This window comes from Simochromis diagramma, unplaced genomic scaffold (assembly GCF_900408965.1).
Source record: "Simochromis diagramma unplaced genomic scaffold, fSimDia1.1 OVJJ01000753.1, whole genome shotgun sequence".
Lineage (NCBI taxonomy): Eukaryota > Metazoa > Chordata > Actinopteri > Cichliformes > Cichlidae > Simochromis > Simochromis diagramma.
Genome location: NW_024387523.1, coordinates 20,567,416 through 20,589,559, shown reverse-complemented (window position 1 = coordinate 20,589,559; position 22,144 = coordinate 20,567,416). Strand labels below are relative to the sequence as shown.

Sequence of the window (22,144 nt, the reverse complement as noted above, 5' to 3'; positions counted from 1 at the left end):
TCAGAACCACATTCACCATATTTAGCAGATTTGTGATGCATGACAGTTTCTAATTTGAGTGATTTGCATGTTAAACCACACACAGACATTGCAGATTTGCTATGAAAACAGCACCAGACACACTGGCCTGGTTGGGATACATTATGCTACACCGTTTCAGTTTCTGCAGTGCAAAATCTACATGAGTGCTGAGGTAGTGACATCCTCAGGAGGGACATGCAGTCCACACAGTCTCATGAAAATCAGAAGCCAATTAAAGCTTCTCTCTCCTCTTGAGCTCGCTGAAACCCTTCAGGACTGTCCCTGCTCACAAATCCGCTCTCTCTCTCTCTCTCTCTCTGCATCCTCACCCAACAACACCCGGTTACCAGGGAAACGCCTGCGTACCGCTTGTGCAAATATTTAAAATCACAGCTCCCTGACTGGCTACAACACCAGGGTCATCATGGTCCTCCAAAAATGGAGCTGTAACAATGGAACAATGCTGCTGTGCCACTTCTGTATACACTCTTAGATGAATAATCTTTAATCAAGTCATTACGTTTAAGATTTTTCACATGCTTCAGTTACTCAAACAGAACCATCTATGTTTCATATATATATATATATAATAATCATTTACCAAGTTTCATAAAAAGTAGTTACAACTTTATAATGATTCTTGTAATCGCTATTATTATTGTGGCCAACTGTTGCCTGTGAATTCTACACACAGGGTCTTAAATTTAAACAGTAAACTAATCCGTAGCTATTGTCAATATTATTTGGGCACTTACTCATACAATGCAAACCCAGGTGTTTCTGCTTCATGAGTGTAAGTACTTCCTGTGGATGATAAAAGAACCATTTCATCCAGAGTAATTTGATTTGTTGTCGGAGTGTTGACTAATTCGCTTACATACTGTTCAATCTGATTATAGGTTGTGAGTCATGTAAGGAAAGGAAAGAGGATGAACAGCAGCACTGCATTTTCTCAGGGACAGAGTTGCATCTGTATGAGATGCAGGCTGGCTACTGCACACACGCAGTGTTGCCTCTGTTCATGTGTGATCAGAGGTAAACAGACGACCCACGGGTGCCTCAGACACCAAACGCCTGCTCCTTTATGTAACCCTGTGGTCCAGTACAGGTGTCACACCATTTACCAGCTGGAGAGACTACGAGAAGAAGCCTCTCATCACACCTTGGACCCCCACTGCTGTTCTTATAAGTTATCAGCAGCAGTCGACCACAAAGATGTGAAACCTGCTTTGAAGAGCTGAGAGCAAATTATAAACTGCATGCTGATGCACACACACACTAAATATAAACAAATAACTCGCCAACAAAGACCTGTCAGAAGCACAGTTGCTACACAAACATCCTGTTGAGGGTGACTTTGGTGCATCCAAAGGTGATCTGATTGACACCGGTTCAGTCATTGACCACGAGCAGCATATGGAGCCACGCTTGGCCTGCCTCACTGGATTTCACACATGGATTCAAGTCCAGCAAGCATGATGAAACGCTTGATTCTCTACTAATTTCACCCCCTAGGCTTGCATATACCAACAATTTCACACTCACAAATGAACACATGAACACCAAGCTAATAAACAAAACTTTACCGTGACCTTCTTGGGGCGGTTTTTCACTGAGCTTCATTTACTTGATCACAGCGGGTTGTGCTGTCTTTGATATTTTTGGGCCTGTTACTCCTCCTTGCTGTAGGAGGTCATTTCTAATTCATAACCTGCCAATTAAAACATTAACTTAAAAGTAAATGTTTCCATATTTAATTGGGCTGTCACTTTTTTTCAGAAGTTGGGTTGGATGACATGGGTTAGACAGCAAACACCTTGCTCAGATCTATGCTGCTCATGCACCGCTTTTATCCACCACTCTAACATCCATAAAGTTTACGTCAAGGTACTTTCATACATTTCACTGATGTGTAACACACATCAGTAGTGCTAGGTGCTAGATGAGGTGCTTTGATTTTTTATTTTTTTTTGTCTGTACAATGTAAACAGCTGCTGTGTTTCGTGTGTTGATTCAGGCTTGTTTTGCCACTAGAGGACTTGGGCACCGATCATTGAGATGACCATGAACACATCAGTATAGCAAAATATTCTAGAGTCAGATGTGAGACCATCTGACCAACAGCTAAATGCAGCAGAAGATTGATCATGAGCACAGCAGAAAATAGGTAGGTAATGATCTGGGTTGTTTTTTTAAGCCACAGGACCTTAAAGGACCTGAACTACTCCATATATCAAATTATTCTGGAGTCAATGTCAAGCTAAAGCTTGGCTAAAATTGGGAAACGCAACAGGAAGATGATGCCAAGCACAGAAAAAAAAAAAAAACAAACAAACATTGAAGTGTTGATCAAGAAGAGGATTCAGCCAAAGTCAACACAACTGAAATGCTGTAGTGGAAAGTTAAACGAACTGTGCATAAACAAATGTTCACAAACCTCAATGAACTGAAGCAACGTTGTAACAAAGATCGTGTGAGAGAGAGGTTTGTGGCTACACGTGATTCTATAAGCTTTTAAATCATGGGTGTATTTTCACAGGAGTCCATAAAGTGCAGTAAAAGAAAACTCTTACAACTGTAGCTTTCACGTCACATTCTGGTCTGTTAAATATTCTATTCATTATATACTTCTGGTATGACTGGAACTAACAAATTGCCAAAGTGGAGTGTTGGAGTGTAACAGGTTCCATTTAAACCTCCCTGGTTTTTATGTAGAACCAATTTGGCCTAAAGGTTAATCTTCTTTACACAAATTTGACTTCAGATTTGAGAAATATTTTTACCATTCTATTTCTTCACCATCATTTTAAATATGACATATATTTATGTTTAGGTTCGGTTTATTAAAAGATAGAAGACAAAAATACCACTAAAGAAATCTTTCTGAAATCCAAAGACCTATGGGGACAAGCCAGTCGACCAACTGTTGCTTAGCTAATAAAAAGCTGCCTGGGAGCTCAGACAGAGTTGTGCATTTTACATGAGTAGTAATTAGAAAGAAGAATACAAAACTCAGATGTCCCTGGGGAACATGTCTTAATGGACCAGATCATCTGGCCATCAGTTAGAGACAGGAGGTCCCAAATCACAGCGTTAGCACTAACGTAGCCGTGACAGGCCATCAGGGAAAAGATGAATGACACCGACTAGTCTTCCCTGTGCATTAATATACGAGCACAGCCAGGATGAAAGAGCCAATACTGAATAAGACGACTCATGTTTCTGCTATTAGAAATGGGTGCTCCCTTTGCATGTTGCAACTAGGCTCTAAAGATTTCCTCTGAAGCGACAGGCTTGATGACTCTCAGAGGAAATCAAGTTCTCCCTTTCACAGTTTGCTCAAATATAAACGATTCTCACTTGGGTAAAGCTCAGAGGTTTAACTTAATGAGTGATGCATTCACTAACCTTTAAAGAAAAAGAAAAAGCTACGTGTAAGGCAAACAACCAAAAGGGGGTAAAAAACAAGGCTCACACTCAACTGTAGTTCTGTTTTGTTTGTATTTTATATAGAAGGAAATGCAGTAAATTATACACCTGAGCTCATCAAACCGCTACCTGGAGCATGAAAGAGTCTATAGCATGTCTTGCTTACATTTTTGTAGCAAAGAGCAAAACAGAGGCAAAATAAAATATAATAAGAAATCTAGAAATCTCTGGAGGCTTCCACACTACATCTTGGTGACACATCCCCCAGCCTTAACACCATCTATTTTCCCATTTCTCCCCGCTCATGTTTCCTCACGTCAACTCGCACTGAGGCACGAGCGATGTACCTGCTGCAGCCCGGAGACAACAGGCAGCCATATGCTGATAAAGTAGGGAAAGTAAAGGTGCTATGGGCACAGCTGTGGTTCACAGGCAGGATTTCAAACCACAATCAGTGACGATTGTGTAGTGCCAACAGGTAAATAAAGCACAGGGAAATAAATGGCTTGTAGGAACAAATCCAATGGCACTGCGCAGTGAGCGGGTTTTCTGTCTACTTACAGCTCATGATGATTATGCCTTTTGGTTAGTCTCCATTATTTTACATTCCCTCAACTCTCAAGAACACCACAGTTAGAAATCTAACCAACACCTGAGAACTGTTCACTTTGAACATTTTGCATAAACACAGATGATGATCATGGACATCAACAGCATGCTCGCAAAAGTCTACAAAATCTTTTCTCTTTGTCGCAGTAAAGTTCAGTTCAGCCTTCAGAGACTGATACTATCCACCATGATACAGAGGCCAAAGCCAAGATGTCTGGGTACACAGGAAGTCTAATCATAGGTTGACTGAATTATTGCTTTTATCCTGTGTCTCTGTGGATTAGGCTGAATAAAACTCGTACAACGCTATTGACTTGTTTACAACCAAAGTGAGCTTTGATATCAAAGCTTTCTGTTATTACACCAGTGTGGAGCCCTGGAAGTGAAAAACACAGTACTTCATTTTTCAGCTTTTGTAATAAGCATTAGTTACTGTACTGGGCAAAAAGCCTCGAGCCCCACCTTGGAAAAAAACAAAAAAAAAGGTGGGGAAATAGGTGCAGTGATTTATTGAATCGTGCAAACACACACGAACATACAGTATATGAAGCAAAAAAAGCAGAATCTGTACAATTCTAATGAGCTTAAAGTCAATATTTGGAACGACTAACATTACTCTTCTCATGGGAGTGACACTGCAGCGTCAACTCACATTCTCTGCTAAGACGTGCAATTTTCTATAGACGTCAATAACTAGCGTTTTGGATAAAGACCGGTAGTAATGGATAGCCCGGAAAGAAAACTTGTTATTAACTGTGCTGAATTGTATGAATTGTGCTCATCTTGAAAAAGCTCCTTCAGGTAAAGATGAGATAATAATGTTCACTTTGTGCTGCACTTTTAGATTTCTTGGTGAGATGCCATTGCTTGGCCAACACTAAACATCCCGTTCATTCATTTTCAATACACTGGTGAGTGCCATTTAGATAAATTTGCATGCTATCTGACGTGGATTCATCTATAACTTCAGGGTCATTGTAGTATGACGTCTATGGCAGCAATAATAACTAACAATAAGTGGTTAGATTGGGGAAAAAAACATGATGATAATCTAATAACTAATTTCCACTGTCACAATGCTATAGTCTCTGCATTGCTAGCAGTTGCTCACAGACAGTGTCTAGTCTTGAACAGTTGCCATATCAGTTCATCTGACTTAACTACTATCCAACATTTTAACTAAATAAATGGAAGGCGCCCAACTGTTAATGTCATGTTAACTGAAAAACACAACCTAAATTCTAACAAAGTGAAGGCTTCTACTTTGTCTCACAGTGGATTTCTAAAATTTTATGGTGTGATATGGAATGATCAAATCAGACACGACAGAGTTCAGTCTTTTAGAAAGACAAAATGCTATTTGCACTGGCAAACTACATAGCTGATGCAACTAACAGTGGGTTGAAACAACAAACACATATTTTTCAGAAGTCTTTGGAAACATTTAACAGTCATTTCAGATTTGATTCCCAGCGTCATGACCAGTTTCAGAGTCTAAAAATCTTGGGGTTGTCACATAACTAAAAACAGCAGGAAAAAAAAGAAGCTATATGCAAGGAGCTTAGTTTAGCATGAGGGGACGGAGTTCTAAGGTAAGCACAGGTTGGGGTGACACGCATAAATGCATCAGCTGTCACTCTTAGACACCCATTGCTAAAACAAAGCACAAAAAAAAAAAAAAAAAAAAAAAAAAAAAAAAGAGTGAGAAAATGCCACATCTGGCGGAAAATGGCCTGACACAAACCTGCAATCAGCTTTAAATGCTTAATTTCTTCCATAGGCACAGCATCCTATAGCTAAATTCACACAGTCTTCAAAAATCTCAACCCAAAGCGCTACACAACTGAACATAAAGTTGGTTGTGGATAAGCCAAAGGGGAGAGATAAGAAAGAACATTTTTAATCCTGCGCCACAGAGGAGAAAATCATTCAGTTGTTCAGCTGGAGTTTCACACTTGGGCAGACAACTGTGGCAGTTATAAATATCTCTATCACGAGCCGGGATCTGTATATGTGGAGAGAGCTGAACTGCCATCGGCAGGGCTGGGCTTCTAAAAATAGCAGGCAGGTTGGTTGGCAGGCAGCAAGCCGACTCTGACTGTCTCTACTGGATTTGATTAGGCCTGAAGAAGCTCTGCCCGCCCACCCCCAACACTCACCCAACTGTGTGTGTGTGTGTGTGTTGGACAGCATTTCTTTTCCAAAGGCATAGTTCTTTCTCACTGCACACAGCCATAGGCACACTCGTCTACTGTTTCAAAAGTGCTTACATTAGCTTTTCTCAAGCACGATTCAATTTTCCTTGTTGCCAGGATGTTTAAGATGAATGTCTTGGAATATATGTGTGTCTGGGACTTACCGACAATCTGAAAATAAATAAAACCTTGCTCAAGTTATGACATAGTAATGGTGTGTTATGAGGTTCAAAAGGTAACAAAAAAAGAATAAATCCTGGAAAGGTTTTTGAAGTTTGCTGAGTCGATGCTTCCTGAAGAGATTTTGAAAATTTAGCTCCTAAACTCATAAGAACTAACGAGTGTTTCTACATTAACGGATACAGAATCATCTAGATTTATGTTTATAACCACAACCTCACACAGTATTACTAGTTTGAGGATATTTTAACTAAATATTCACATGAGCTGAACCCCATTTGAACCCATCGGCTCGGGCACGTGTGTGAAATGTGTGTCATGTGTTGTCTGGTTTCCATTTACATCCTATTCAAAAATCTAAAATTTCCAATGTTTTGAATATATGCATGAGTGAATGTTTGTAACAATGTTTCAGACCATTTAACTTCTTTTCCCTTGTTTGTTTTTTTAGTCTGAACTGCTAAACTGATTTTTCTAAACTTAAGCTGTCATTTGCACTCTTCTGTCACTGTCTGTGATTATGTAGCCACAATCTTTGACACCGTAGTGTTTTTACACAACTGCTGTTGAGTGTCTTTGTGGACTTTAAGTCCTATATGAGCTGAGAACACCATGATGAAGTTAAAACTAACCAATAATGAATAGTTTTTTTTAATTGAAATGATCAAAAAGCAGAAAGAAAAGACTTCAGATCCAAAGAGACTCAATACACAGAAACAGCAGATAGCTGTGCAGACAGATTGCTGGCTATTGCATTAGCATGCTGAGGAAGTCACAAACAATTCCAGCCTGACAGATGTTATTATTCTTTCACAAAAACATTATCCAAGTGCAAATCTATAGGCTACAGGCTGTTATCATTTTCACTCAGTGGAAGACTAAGGCACAGCTAAAGAAATCTGACAAATAGAGCAGGTTTTAGGCCTAGACCGAGTTTCTTTGGTTCGGATCATTTCTGCTGAAGTCTCTTAATTCACCGAAGCCACCTGAGGGTCCTGAATGTGTGGACAATTCCACTGAAAGCTGGTGAAAACGACTTGCTTGTAGCTGGACAACGAAGTCATTCTTTAGAAGGAACAAAATGTTAGTATTTTAAGGTTTTAATATTTTGTTTGAAGTGTTTTAGAGGTGTTGATTCAACTGATAATCAGAATGATGCCTTCACATTATTACTGCCATGCAATGCTGTGAAGCTACTCAGGAAGACCTCAGGAAGCTACAGATCAGGGATGAGGTTTACTTTATAAACCAACAGTGAAATTGTTGAACAGACACAATTATACATAAAGTATAAGCAGAGAATAGAAAAGGCTCTGAGCATCAAATCCACTTTGGGAGCCCCTATCAGAGACATTACTGCAGAAATGTCTTCAAAATAACCACCTGCAATGAGACCATTTCATTTCATATTTGGCTGGGTTAGGAGGTGCAAGTCGCATAGAAAATTGTGCACTCTAAGACCCTTGATTCTGGCACAAGGAAGCCCAGTAAAAGCTTTCTCTGTCCTAGAACGTTTCCCTCAGAGGAGCACATACATCTACACTCTAACCTCAATCTCTATACTCCAATAATGTGGCATTATGAACAGGAGAGCAAAATTGCACTGGATGCAGTCTCACAGCATGCCGGACATTTGGCGTTTTGAAGATAATGGTCGAACGTGTCTGAGGGGCCGGCCTATTTCTGTAGCACAGCTTCCCCTCGAAATGCCCCTGATGACATCGAGCGAGCGCCAAAGAAAGGTTCACAGGAGGGCTAAGTGAATGAACTGGACTGCACACCAGCCGGTGTTATAGTGAGTCATGCACAATCACAAAAGTGGGATTACTGTTACTCAGGTCACCCTACACTAGAATCCACACAAAAAACTCTGCAGCTGCTCCCACTCCAAGTAAGTTTCATGTTTTCAACAGAGACAAGCACATCAGATGTTTGTGTCCACGACCAAGGTTCTGGCACCACAATCAAATAGAACTGAGCTTCACGAGGTGATGGACTCCCACTGAGGACAGACTGAAGCATAAAGCTATGGTGACGAGGTGAGTAAAGTAATTGACAGTGTCAAGGAAACCCAGTTAAGGACATGCCCTCGCTCTCGCAGGAGATGAGTGCCTGAAGATTTGAAGATAATCGGGAAAAACGGCACATCCGAGCAGCCACGTCTCCTTCACCTACTGTGGATCCATTCCACCCTGACAGCACACACACATTTTCAAGCCCACAGGCATTTGCAGTTTGGTAGAAGCATTGAAAAACAGGTGTTAAGATTGAGCGATGGAAGGTCAGTGAGATAAACATGTGGACTCCTCCTGTGCTGAATACAGATCAGTCATGATTGATTGCACTTACTCATAGTCTGCAAATATTCATGCCAAGAAACACAACAGTGCCAGATAACACATTGACCATATTTACAAAACATGAAGGAATATGATTTATTGAAGAAAGCGTGTAGAAGCATATGCCTGTCAGTTAATAGTAGACAAATTTGGTATAGGTGTTAGAAACAAATTCACACTTCACTGGCCCAGCAAAGACGGAGATACACAGAGAACAGGGCACTGTAGTGCCAAGCCAGTTTGGCTAGAAGGGTTTCAATTTCCGGTGCATCTGTCCATCCATCCCCCGGCCAAAAACCGTTATTATCAGCTAATACAAATTCTCTCTCATCCAATCACACGCACACACAATGACAAATTAACAGTATTCATATAACAGTAGCTGTATGCTAAAAGGCACTAAAACATGGAGAGAGTTCATAAAGGATGATCAAATGGTTAGAAAGCCATCTCGTTACAATAGCAATGTTTAAAGTTTCTACGATGTAAACACTTCTTCTTCACTGGGTTTGTGAATTAATGTGGGTTGCTACAATGTCTTACCAATATAGAAAGAGAAGACGAATGGACGAGAGAAGACATATGGAAGAAAGCGCTGCTGGCATTCACGCATAAATTGCTTCCCAGAAACAACCATGTCGCAAAAATATCAATATTGGACAATCCCATAAAACCACAGATTGGATTTAATAACAGCAATTATTGTGCTCAGCGCCAAATTCGGCTCTCTGCAATATCTGTGCAACTGCATAATGGTTAAAATCAGTAAATGCCTGCTGTCAATGCAAATGTTAAAAAAGGGCAAAATTTAATGAGGTTCAAATGAGTCGTCGTTACCAAGCTAGAGTATAGCTTGGCTTTACTATGAATATGGTTATGGCAAGATTGGAATTTAAGTTTTTAAATGAATTTGAAAAAAAGACCAACCTTATATAGTTTATCCAGGTTAGCAGGTGAGCTAATGTTAAATAACTGTTAGCCAATAACAGAGCAGCTCAGGGTCAGATGTGACCCCCAAAATCAATAATGAATTCAATGTCCTTCTGATGTTGGCCGTTCTTGTCCCCTCGACGCTGATCAAATTCCAGTTGGTAGAGGCTTCGCTGGATAAAACTGGGTTTTGTCTCACAAACATGAGCATATCTACTCACGCAAACAAATTTCTTGCCAACCCAATGCAGCAGCAGCTAGTTGGGTTGCTTGTTCACTCTACTTCCTGAAGCCACATCATCCTTTGTTGCCTACCTTTATGCTGGAATCTGTCTTGTACTGTGAGCCTTTGTCCTATGTAATGTATGTTATGTAATGTATGTAATTGCTGTTCCGTGTTGATGCTACGGGGTATTAAAGTTGGGTAAAGCATGTTTAAATTTCAATGTCCGTCAAGAAAGTCTGAGATGTTACACGCCAAACTTGACCTCTATGGGTGCTTTTACACATATATCCTCCTGTTTCTGCTTTGATTTTTATTTGAGTCTACTTAGCATTTACATTGGTGACGTCATACAGAGTGCCTGTTTTAGGGATGGCGTCCCCTATCATCCTGTGTCAAGGGGTGAAATCAAATTCTTTTGACTGACAGTAAGCCGTGCAGCACATGAACCTTTTATGTCCCCTCTCTCTGGTGTCATAACGAGGTCAGTGATATGAAAGACTATAAAAACACAAACAGCGTACATGTCAATATAGATCTGTATATTAAAGGAATACATTTACCTGATGGTCACCACTACTGATCTAATGGCTTAAGCAATCTTTTTCCTTTTTACTCAAAATAAACCAACTGGGCTTGACTGCTCCTTACAATCAAACAGATTTATTACTATGTTAGCTTGTGTACTAATACTAAAACAACAAAGCTGCTCTCATAAAATCTTGTGGTTTGCCATTAAAGCTTTAAAGCCAATGAACTTTAGCAGAGTGCACTTGAAAACAAATCAGCTGCTTCGTTTTGATCAACGTGGAGTCGGTACGAGCAAATTCTGTTTCTGTCAATAAGGAACCCACCCACATTTCTGCATGTTTCAGAGCTCATTATTATATAACGTTTGTAGCAGAAGCTGGGGTAACTTCCTAGGGAAAGTATTTGTGCTAACCCCTTCCAAAGCCAAAGAAGTCGGTGGGTCCAACTTTGGGTGACGGATTGTTGTGGTGTTGTACTGATGCTGGCACTCTTATTGTTTTATTTTGGTGGAAATGCGTGAAACAGACTCTGGATTGTCCACTTTTACAGCAACGGTGCCTCTTAAGCAGTCCATACATGGTCCACACCCGATTTTGACTGAAAGCTTTCAAGACATACGAACACACAGCTTGTTAGAAAAATCACAGTTATTAATATTCTGTGTACAGTCATCCAAGAATGATAGAATCCACTCAACCCAACTTATTTGCTGGGATGTTGAACAATGCCATACCTGTTCCTCCCTTGTACGTCAAAATGCATTAAAAGTGTGCTGGGTCCTGTAGGTTTGAGTCAAAGTGCTGAAAACAATACACCCTATAACAACAATGAGTCATACAGCTGCAAACCCAGAATAAATTTGCTATAGCATGCAGGCATAGGCATCTATTGTGCACACAGTGAAATGAATCACTCTGGTGTCTACTGCATGTCCAACAATACATCTACAAGAAAGAAAAGAAAAAGCTCACGTCCTTACAACCTGCTCTAAGGCAGAACTCTAGCACGACCAGAGTCTCTTTGTAATTGTCTTTTTATGGAGGTTCGTGCGCCATATTCTGCTTTTAAACCCAGAATCAAACTCTGCCTCTAATAAGCCTAACCACTGATTAAAATGTCCAGCCCATCTTAAACAATGGCTGGGCAGTGGATATTTAACAACTTATCCAGCAAATCCAAAAAGAGTTTTACCAGAAAAAGTGTTATGCAAAATGAGAAAGAGATAGTACAGAATGAAGAAAAGAATAAAAAAAATCTTCATGCATCCGATCCAACAAGATACAATCAATGGCAGTTGGCCTAGCGTCATTGAGAATACATATAACTCTGTCTAGGAAGTACAGAAAATTAAAATAGAATTTTGATAAAATGATGTTCTCACTGAACAAACTAATATTGCAGCTGCTTTTGACCTTGCACTGCAGATTATCCAAACCATAAACAAAAAGGCTCAAAACACAAATATATCCTGTCATTTAAATTCCAGCTCCATATTTTTGTTCTTTGTCTCTGCTGGAGTTACTCTGCATGATCCCAAATAATCCTCATGCATCTCATCCTGGGCACTGGTGCAGTCCCTCAGTTCATCCCCTGTCTGAAAAAAGCTGTTTACTTTCCTTTCCCCTCCCTTCATGCCAGCTCGAACAACAGGTGGGTGGGGCCTCTTTGCTCATAGCTAAAGCTTTGCATCTGAGGTGAATATATTAGGAATTTCTTCTCTCACCAAAAATTGAAACCAAGGGTTTAGAGCAGGCTGAAGCCTGAACGCTGGTTAACAGGAATTATTTATACATACACCAACCTCATTTTCTTAAATTCTTGGCCATGTATGATATGAGCTTCAACTATTAATAATTGTATATACTTAATAAAAAAGAAATTTTACATTTTGTTGTAAGTTTTTTTCTGTTTAGATGGCCATTAATCACACAAAACACACAAAAAAAATATAATAAGCAGTTTTGCATTATGCAGTATAACCAAATCTTTACATTAAGTTAAAGAAATATAGTATAAAGCACAATATCCACTTTTTGTTCATCTACGATCATTTGGCCCAGTCATTTTTTCCCTTTATAAGATAATGTAAGTGCTAGACAAGTCCTTGCAGAAGCTTCTAAGTTCACCAAGGCTTAGACTATGAAAAAAGGTTTTTCTTTTTTTCCCCCCCTCCCAACAATTAGTCATCATCCTATCAAACTTTTCAATGGAAACATGTGTTTGGTAGCACATCTGAACATCAAACAAAATATGTTTTCTCTCTGGATGATTCATACAGGACAAAGCTTTCACAGGTATTGTGGCATTGTGACTTTCAAAGGCAACACAATGCAGTCTCCACACTTGCAGGTGTCTGCTGTGCTACAGGTGAACCCTCAGCAACTAGACTCAGTCAGACCGCCCATTTCTAGCCTTCAGATACCCACAAGTCCTCAGTGAAACTACATCCCCTGCTGATCCTGTGCATTCTCATTCTGCCGGTTTCCTTTCCACCACTCTTTATTACCTAGTCTAATTTATTCTCCTGTTCACTCTTGCTATTTTTGTACAAAAACCCAAGATGTTCTCCTCGTGTCTACAGCTCAGATTCAATGAGCAGAGTGCATCAGGAGCCAAGATGTATTACCATCCACATAAACACACTGCTTCCACAGACATTTACAAGAAAGTCTAATTGACAGTAAATTGTGCAAAACCATGCACACACAGTATACAGAGCTATTGGTGTGAACAGGAAGAGAGACAGAGGCAAAGTAAGAAAGTAAAGAAACTAGCCAGAGACACTTATCATTTGAGAAAAGGTGCAGTGAGATTGGACAAGGATGAAAATGGATTTTCACTAAACTATACAACAAGCCAGAAAGCACAAGAAACAGACTGTTTGCATTTTGAACTGAGCAAAGGTTTCCTTTCTTCCCCACGCACTTCAGAGAGGCTTTTATTTAGTCACCTTAATGTGGCTGTACTCAGCCTTGCTGGACTCGCTGCCGACGGGCTTGGTTTCAGCCCTGGGTTTGAGGACTTGGCGGAGGGGACTGGAGATTGGTAAGCCCGTCACACTGATTCCATCTGTTGACAAAGCACAGCAAAACACAGTCAGAAAAAAAACAAGAAATCATTAAATTGAGGTTGGCAGAGCATTTGCATCATTTGTGGTTCGAGTATTTCTACAACTGTTGGGTATCATTATAAAATATCGTCGTCACTCCTGAGGTTCCTTCATGGGGTAGTGCTTAGAAAGCTCAGAAAGACCTAAATTAGATCTGATGCAAACCAAAACAACTGTTTAGTGTTTTTAAACTTTTGACAGACAATTCACTCAGCATGGCAGGTCTACAATTTCAGCAGAAGCTAAAACCATGAGGAGCAACACTTAGTACAGAGACAGTTTAGAGGCTAGTCTTTAATTAAGACCCAAAAGAAAGAAGTGCAGCTAAAATGTTAAAAGAATTGGTACCAAACTATGTGTGAATTTCCTCAAATGTGAACTGATATCATAAAATGTATTGCTAACTAGTAGTAGTAACTATATTTTACAGACTCTTGCACATATACAGTGGGGCAAAAAAGTATTTAGTCAGCCACCGATTGTGCAAGTTCCCCCACTTAAAATGATGACAGAGGTCAGTAATTTGCACCAGAGGTACACTTCAACTGTGAGAGACAGAATGTGAAAAAAAAAATCCATGAATTCACATGGTAGGATTTGTAAAGAATTTATTCGTAAATTAGGGTGGAAAATAAGTATTTGGTCACCTCAAACAAGGAAAATCTCTGGCTCTCACAGACCTGTAACGTCTTCTGTAAGAAGCTTTTCTGTCCCCCACTCGTTACCTGTATGAATGGCACCTGTTTGAACTCATCATCTGTATAAAAGACACCTGTCCACAGCCTCAAACAGTCAGACTCCAAACTCCGCCATGGCCAAGACCAAAGAGCTTTTGAAGGACACCAGGAAAAGTATTGTAGACCTGCACCAGACTGGGAAGAGTGAATCTACAATAGGCAAGCAGCTTGGTGTGAAAAAAATCAACTGTGGGAGCAATCATCAGAAAATGGAAGACATACAAGACCACTGATAATCTCCCTCGATCTGGGGCTCCACGCAAGATCTCATCCCGTGGGGTCAAAATGATCATGAGAACGGTGAGCAAAGATCCCAGAACCACACGGGGGGACCTGGTGAATGACCTGCAGAGAGCTGGGACCAAAGTAACAAAGGTCACCATCAGTAACACACTACAACGGCAGGGAATCAAATCCCGCAGTGCCAGACGTGTTCCGCTGCTGAAGCCAGTGCATGTCCAGGCCCGTCTGAAGTTTGCCAGAGAGCACATGGATGATACAGCAGAGGATTGGGAGAATGTCATGTGGTCAGATGAAACCAAAGTAGAACTTTTTGGTATAAACTCAACTCGTCGTGTTTGGAGGAAGAAGAATACTGAGTTGCATCCCAAGAACACCATACCTACTGTGAAGCATGGGGGTGGAAACATCATGCTATGGGGCTGTTTTTCTGCCAAGGGGACAGGACAACTGATCCGTGTTAAGGACAGAATGAATGGGGCCATGTATCGTGAGATTTTGAGCCAAAACCTCCTTCCATCAGTGAAAACTTTGAAGATGAAACGAGGCTGGGTCTTCCAACATGACAATGATCCAAAACACACCGCCCGGGCAACAAAGGAGTGGCTCCGTAAGAAGCATTTGAAAGTCCTGGAGTGGCCTAGCCAGTCTCCAGACCTCAACCCCATAGAAAATCTGTGGCGGGAGTTGAAAGTCCGTGTTGCTCGGCAACAGCCCCAAAACATCACTGCTCTCGAGAAGATCTGCATGGAGGAATGGGCCAAAATACCAGCTACTGTGTGTGCAAACCTGGTAAAGACCTATAGTAAACGTTTGACCTCTGTTATTGCCAACAAAGGTTATGTTACAAAGTATTGAGTTGTATTTTTGTTATTGACCAAATACTTATTTTCCACCCTGATTTACGAATAAATTCTTTACAAATCCTACCATGTGGATTCATGGATTTTTTTTTCACATTCTGTCTCTCACAGTTGAAGTGTACCTCTGGTGCAAATTACTGACCTCTGTCATCATTTTAGGTGGGGGAACTTGCACAATCGGTGGCTGACTAAATACTTTTTTGCCCCACTGTATAGTACCTTGCCGCATCCCAGAATACAATACAAAACATACACGACCACAGAAGCGTTTTAGCTCAATCTTGCAACGTGAGCCTGATAGTTGGTCTGGATCGAGGTTGGCGATCACCAACGGACCAAACACACCAGGTGTGAAAACAGCCCTGGTCTAATCTGTTAGCATGATTATGTTCTGTATGTGGTCCTGTAAGTGAGGCCTAATTCCAATCTGTCAACTATATGACTACGACTATATGACACACAACATAATTATAAAGGGGGACTCTGTTTCAGACGTATTCAGACGAAATCTTTATCTAAATCTCTCACATTTCTTCATTCTCTTTTTCTTATTATTTCATTTAGGCAACTTACATGTTCTATAAAAGGGAGAAAGGTCCTAATGTATGTGTGCTGCTTCCTCACTACTGGACTCTCACTTCCCTGTCTTGCTGTTAATTGGCTCCTGGTGGTCCCTCCAAAAAGCCAATGGGCGAAACCTGAGCCCCCATCAATACTCTGCATGGGTTATTTTATAGGCTAAGTTGGTACACCTCTAATAACTGCCAGCACACAGCTAAATATTAGTAATACATATTTCTGCATCAGTTACTGTAACTTGCACACATGCTCAAAGATAACCAACTTAATCAGGACAGCAACAATTAGCATGAGCACGACTTGGGGTCAGACGAAATTAGTGGGTACCCTGAAACTAACACACAGTGATGAACCTTTATAGTTATGCTGTTCCGAAAGGTCTTGATTAACCTTTATGTTCATTCTGTAAGTTCTAGTGTGTAGTGCTGTCAGCATATATTGCATTACACTGAGAGATCTAACAATTTCTCTGCTGTCACTGACATAAAATCATGTCTATACACAGCAGAGGTTTACCCAATGATACAAAATATCAGTGGACTTTATCTCAGCCTGCTGTTATCATTTTTCTTATTAGATAGCAAACATAGTTCATCTATTGCATCACAATTGCTCTATGGCCTATCTGATTTTCAAACTTTTAAATAACAGAAAATCTGAGATCACTGGGTTTATGGTACTATTTTGTGCATGAGGATATGAATGAATGATTTTATGTCCATGACCTGAGAGAAGCAGCATGGACACAGAAGCAGCTGCACAATCAGCAGCTGTTAGGCACCACCAGAGGGGCTGCTGCGCTTTGAACTCACTGAAACAATACACAAAAATGACGCCCACAGCTTAAGCTCTGACGTCAAAGGAATCATGTCACTCTCCGACGTCAGCAGGATAAAAAGCCCTGCAATTTCCCCCTAGAGAAGGGAAATTACCGGCCTTTGCAGCAGCTTGGGCTATTGGGTTCATGATGGACATATTCACAAACTGTCCAACTCTAAAATAGCTACATAGAAAACAGTTCAATAGAACCACATGGAAGAGGACTTCTGTCAAAGGGACTTGCTTGTACTAAAGGATTACACTACTGTGCTGCTAGAATTCATTTAAGTGAAAATTTGGATTATGCTAAAAATACAACAACAACCAATAAACATGGATATGTTGCATTTACGACTAACAACTTGGCAGGAAAAACAAATGAATATAGCCGTAACAATTGTGAGCAGATGAGAAAAAATCTTAGTAAAAATAGCAAGAATTCATAAACGGTAGAAAGAACACACACAGATTTCCTTCTTGCATATTTTTTTGATGAAATAAATAAGAACAGTTTGTTCAAACACACAGTGCTTCGGGCTCTTTCGTCTCCAACTGCAGTCTATTTTAAATAAAGGCCTGATTCTCGATTCGGAACGTGTTAGTAAGGACCCAGGCACTTTTTGAGAAAATTCTCAAACTAATTAATTATCCTCTGCCCACCTGCTGCAGATAAAGGGGACTTTGATCTAACCAGAGGCTTCATTTAGGTACACCTACAATAACAGACTTCTGGGGCCACCTGGGGGCAACAGAAACAAGTTGAGAACACAACACTGATTTACTTTATCATCAACTTTTATCATCGAGTTTTATTGCAAACAAGCTGCTTATTTACACATCTAACAGTTTCACTGTTATTCATTTGGAGTCTCTTTTTTCTGACCACCTGGCAAATGAAAGACAAATAATAACTTGAATCTGGAGAAAAATCTCTTTTTGCTCGACTGTGTTTAACAGCTGGTAGGTAATTGCTTCTTTCTGCAGTTTTGTGCTGAATGAGGAGCTTTTTTCCAGCCAAACAAGAAAGTTGCACCTTATTACCGTGCAAAGATACAGTCGCGCTGTTTTCACTGCGTTGCCACATTACCACAATAATATGTTTGAGGTGGGTCTAATATCATGTTCATGTAATAAATGTCAGGTGAAATGCAACTTATGTGTGAGTAATTGTATTTTATATTACTGAAGAAAAACTAATTATCATATAATCCTGAAGAAAAAAGCAGAACCAACTGTCTCCTGCAGTTATTAGAGCCAATACTGCATATTCTGCAGGACTCAGATACAAGGCTACTACTGCATTAACAAAGAAATTAATGATTTATCTTGCTGTAATTAACAACCATAAGTGATATCAGATGGATATTAGCTGAACTACTAAGCAGAGATTTCACAATACCAGCAATTTAATAGCTGGTAAAAAATACCACCAGAAATAAGTAACTCAATACTCGCCCACCAAAAATGGTGCTTTTGTAAATGAAAGCAACAAACCTAGTTGCCTCTTAATGTTAATACAATGGTTAGCACGGTGGTTAGCACTGTTGCCGCGCAGCAAGAAGGTCCTGAGTTCAATTCCACCATCAGGCCGGGGACTTTCTGTGTGGAGTTTGCATGGGTACTCCGGCTTCCTCCCACAGTCCAAAGACATGCAGTTATATTTGTTATTTGTAGTTATGCACTCACTTACGCTCTCCCCGAATTTGCTTGGCTCAACTGGTTGTAGGAGCTGTGTTGCAAACAGGGAATTTGCAGACTGTCCTCTGGTGGACACACTAAGCCATGTCAACAACCTTAACATGATCTCCTCCACAGCTGCTTCATGCCCTGGAGGACGGGGCTGTGGCTCCCCACACCCTCTAGCAGATCATTACATGAAGGAACCTTTTAATACAAGCGCGTTCATGCTCACAGGTGTACACACGGGTGCTCACACACACAAACTACACCCTTTTTGGCTGCTACCTCAAAGCACACTGTGCGCTGTCGATCTTACGTGCTGCACAATAATGTTTAATATTTAGTATTTACTGTTATATTCAAATAGATAATGGTGATGTTGTTTATTATGTTGCTCTTTTTTTTTTTTCTTCTGCTTGTTTTCTCTTTTTTCTTTCTCAACAGGTGATCCAGGTGATTGATATTTGTATTTTTTGTCTGCTTATTTTGTTGTTTTTTTGCCCTTTATCACCATCCCTCTTCTCCACTGTTTTTCTTTCCCTCTTTCTTTCTCCCCTTTCTTTTCCCCAGTCAAGTCTGTCCCGTATTTAGCAAGTGAAAATAAAATAAAATTAACAATAAAAGGTGAATCAAATAGACCATTACGGCAAGGCTGGGATGGTCCATTTGGTAAATTAAATCCGTTGGGCATCTTTCTTTGCCTTTAGACAATAATTCTGATGGCAAAAGAGCCAAACGGGACAGGCGCAAAAAAACAAAAAAACAAAACAACCTTAACATGGCTGAAAAGTGTTACTCCTGTTTTTTTTTTTGTTTTGTTTTGTTTTTTTAAATCAACTTTTTTTTGTTTTTAAATGTATTTATCAGCTGTGTCAGCTGGACAGATTGGCAAATACCTAATTTTAGGAAAAGAATAAAAAATCAAAAATCATTCTGGCTCTACTGCTCAACTTTAAATATCTGAATACATGACGATCCCAGTCTGAAACGAAACAAGTTCCTTGTGGTTAAAATATCCTACAAATAAAGCAGAACAATTGTTATGTATATGAATATAATTAACCAAAATGTGTCCCCCAAAAAAAAAATCATCACATTGTCAACTGGCATTAACAGTTAAGCCATCTTACTAAAAAACCCAAACAGTGGATTCATCTGGACATAGAAACGCTGACTAAATGTTTTGCTAAAGATTCAAAGCTGACTGGTTGGCTGACACAGTCTCCTCCTATTTACTCATTTGCTATATCCTGCTTTTTAATAGGTTAGATGTACATGCAGGCATAAACTCGGAGTGCCGGGGAAGGACATGAACCAAAAGTGACGCTTGTAGGACTTTATTAGTCGAATCCAGCTTTATGATACACAGTCTCTTTCAGGAGACACACATGACTCGCCGTGTCCTGTGGTAAAGTGGGACCGTGTGAGTAATGAGTGTTGTGATTAACGATGGCACCCCTCACAATCATCACCTCCTTTTTCACCCACCTTCCAATCAGCATCTGTCTCGTTGCCTAACGGCCTCAGGGAAATTCAGGTGAACTCAGCATTTTTATCACAGGCGGCCTTGCTGCCAGTGTTTAAATAGAGGGGCAAAGATTGGGAGTGTCATTTCTGAAATAAATGGAACATTATTAGCAGAGATCTAGACGTCCATGAAATGCAGTGATGATAGGTCAGCTGCACTCACCTTTACGAGGCTTTTTCCTACAAGACAAGTATATCTAACAGATTTTGAAAATATGACCGTTACATTAGAATCTTTTTCAATTGGTCGTTCAGAGGAAGAACCATCAAGATAATGGAAAATGCAAGTCAAGCACTGCTGGACCCGATCCTCATTCAATATAAACTAACTGTTAAAGATGAACACCTGCAGTGTTGATCACTGTGTTTAAAAGAGTTCTGTCACATATTGTGTATTTCAGCATAGTTGTCTTTTCTGGACATCACAATTCATGAAATTCAAACTACTGTGGCATATTTTTCAATGCAGCTGATAAACTTGTTTTTATATGCTGCTCAAAATCTAAGATAATAAAAACATCACAGCATAACAAAGTTAATTAAACTGTAGGGATATCAATCTGTGCAAGACGTAAAAACCACTGTGAATCCATTTGACCTGCTTTAGTAAAAAATGAAAGTGACCACATGGGAACAGCAGAAGTAAGAGCAAGACAACCCCCAGAAAAAAGGAAGTGGATTTGCTGACAGCAGCCCCAGACCATTGTTCTCTCTTCATCTCTCCTGACTGATTTTTCTCTAGTTTTACTTTTTATTATGTTCTTGTCACTACTGTTAGCATGTGATGATACATGCAGGCTGTTCAGGGTGCAAAGGTCATGCAGGATGGCACATCTAAACATGAAATAGTAAGGTGTTCCAAGCCTCCCAGCCCAGTCCCTATCTCAAAGGTGTAGAGGACATATAAGGATTACAATAATCTCCAGCAGGCTAGTTCCTGACCAAACTATCAGAAACATGCAGATGAGGGTGGCATGAGGGCCTGACATCTTTTAGATGCATCTAAACTCACAGCCCTACATCCTGGATTTTGTTTGACATTTTCCAGAGAATACCAGAAACGACAGGTCCAGAGCCCAGTTCTCTTCATAGTGATGTCCAGACTAAACACATGTGACAATGAAAGAAGAAAGTCGAGCTGTCAGTTGATGCCCTGAAGCTCAAGCGCACTTAAGTTTTACAGCAGGACAATTATTTGATATACACAACAGCAAGTCCACCTCTGATTGTTTAAGTCTGGAGAAGTCTAGTCAAAGTCTGAACTAAAATCTGATTGTGATCCTTGCACATGCGCTTAAACAAGCTACGCCTGTTCAAAAAGTCTGCAATGTGGCTGAATTAAAACACTTCTGAAAAGAAGAGTGGGCAAAAATTCCTCCAGTGATGTAAAAGACTGATTAGCAGTTATCGCAAAATGACGTTATCGTTTAAAAACTGTATTCTGTATTCCCTAAGATTATCTTTGTCTAATATTAAAATCTGTTTAATGATCTGAGACATGTAAATGTGGCAAATATGCAAAACACTTAGTTTAGAGCACATAGTTTAAGGCTTAGGACTTATGACTTTACAACAAAAAAAAATAGTCAAGAAAGGGGTGAGGCATTGAGGCATCCCTCTGCAGAACCAATATGGTAATTATATATAGTAGAATGAACACATATTCCTGTTAAATAGAAAGACCACAAGGGAAGAAATGGTCATTCAAAGCTTCAGCTATGGAGTCTTTCAGGATCATCAAACCCACAACCTGATCTCTCCTTGATCTGAGGTGGAAGGTGGGACCTTGATTAATTTAAAAAGTTGACACAGTCTTGTAGAATTTAGTGGAAGTAAGACTAGATGACTGTCACTAGATGATAATTTGATTTAGCTTTCGTAATCAGGCTAGTGCAGACATTTCTTTGTCGCCTAGAGAAATCTTCAGGGAGAGACCTTGGATCGTTCTTGTGCTTTATCTCTGCTGTTGATGGCAATGAAGACTTGTGAACAGAGCCAAGTATTATATCTGCAACTAATTCTATTTTTAATGGGGGTTCATAAGATATAAAAACATTAAAAGTTTTGAACATTTAAAGTTTTCCAATTGCATGGATGGATCAGTAAAAGAAAATACAATCAGTGATAAGTTGT

The 22,144-nt window shown here is 39.9% G+C and overlaps 1 protein-coding gene across 4 annotated transcripts in view; it reads right to left on the bottom strand.

Moving 5' to 3' along the window:
* trappc9 (trafficking protein particle complex subunit 9) overlaps nucleotides 1-22,144 on the bottom strand; it is a 233,446-nt gene that overhangs the window by 126,451 nt on the left and 84,851 nt on the right. For all 4 annotated transcript variants that reach the window (XM_040021480.1, XM_040021482.1, XM_040021483.1 and 1 more), the window contains one exon: nucleotides 13,408-13,526. In XM_040021480.1, the coding sequence (XP_039877414.1) occupies nucleotides 13,408-13,526 (119 nt within the window). The remainder of the gene's footprint in view (nucleotides 1-13,407; nucleotides 13,527-22,144) is intronic.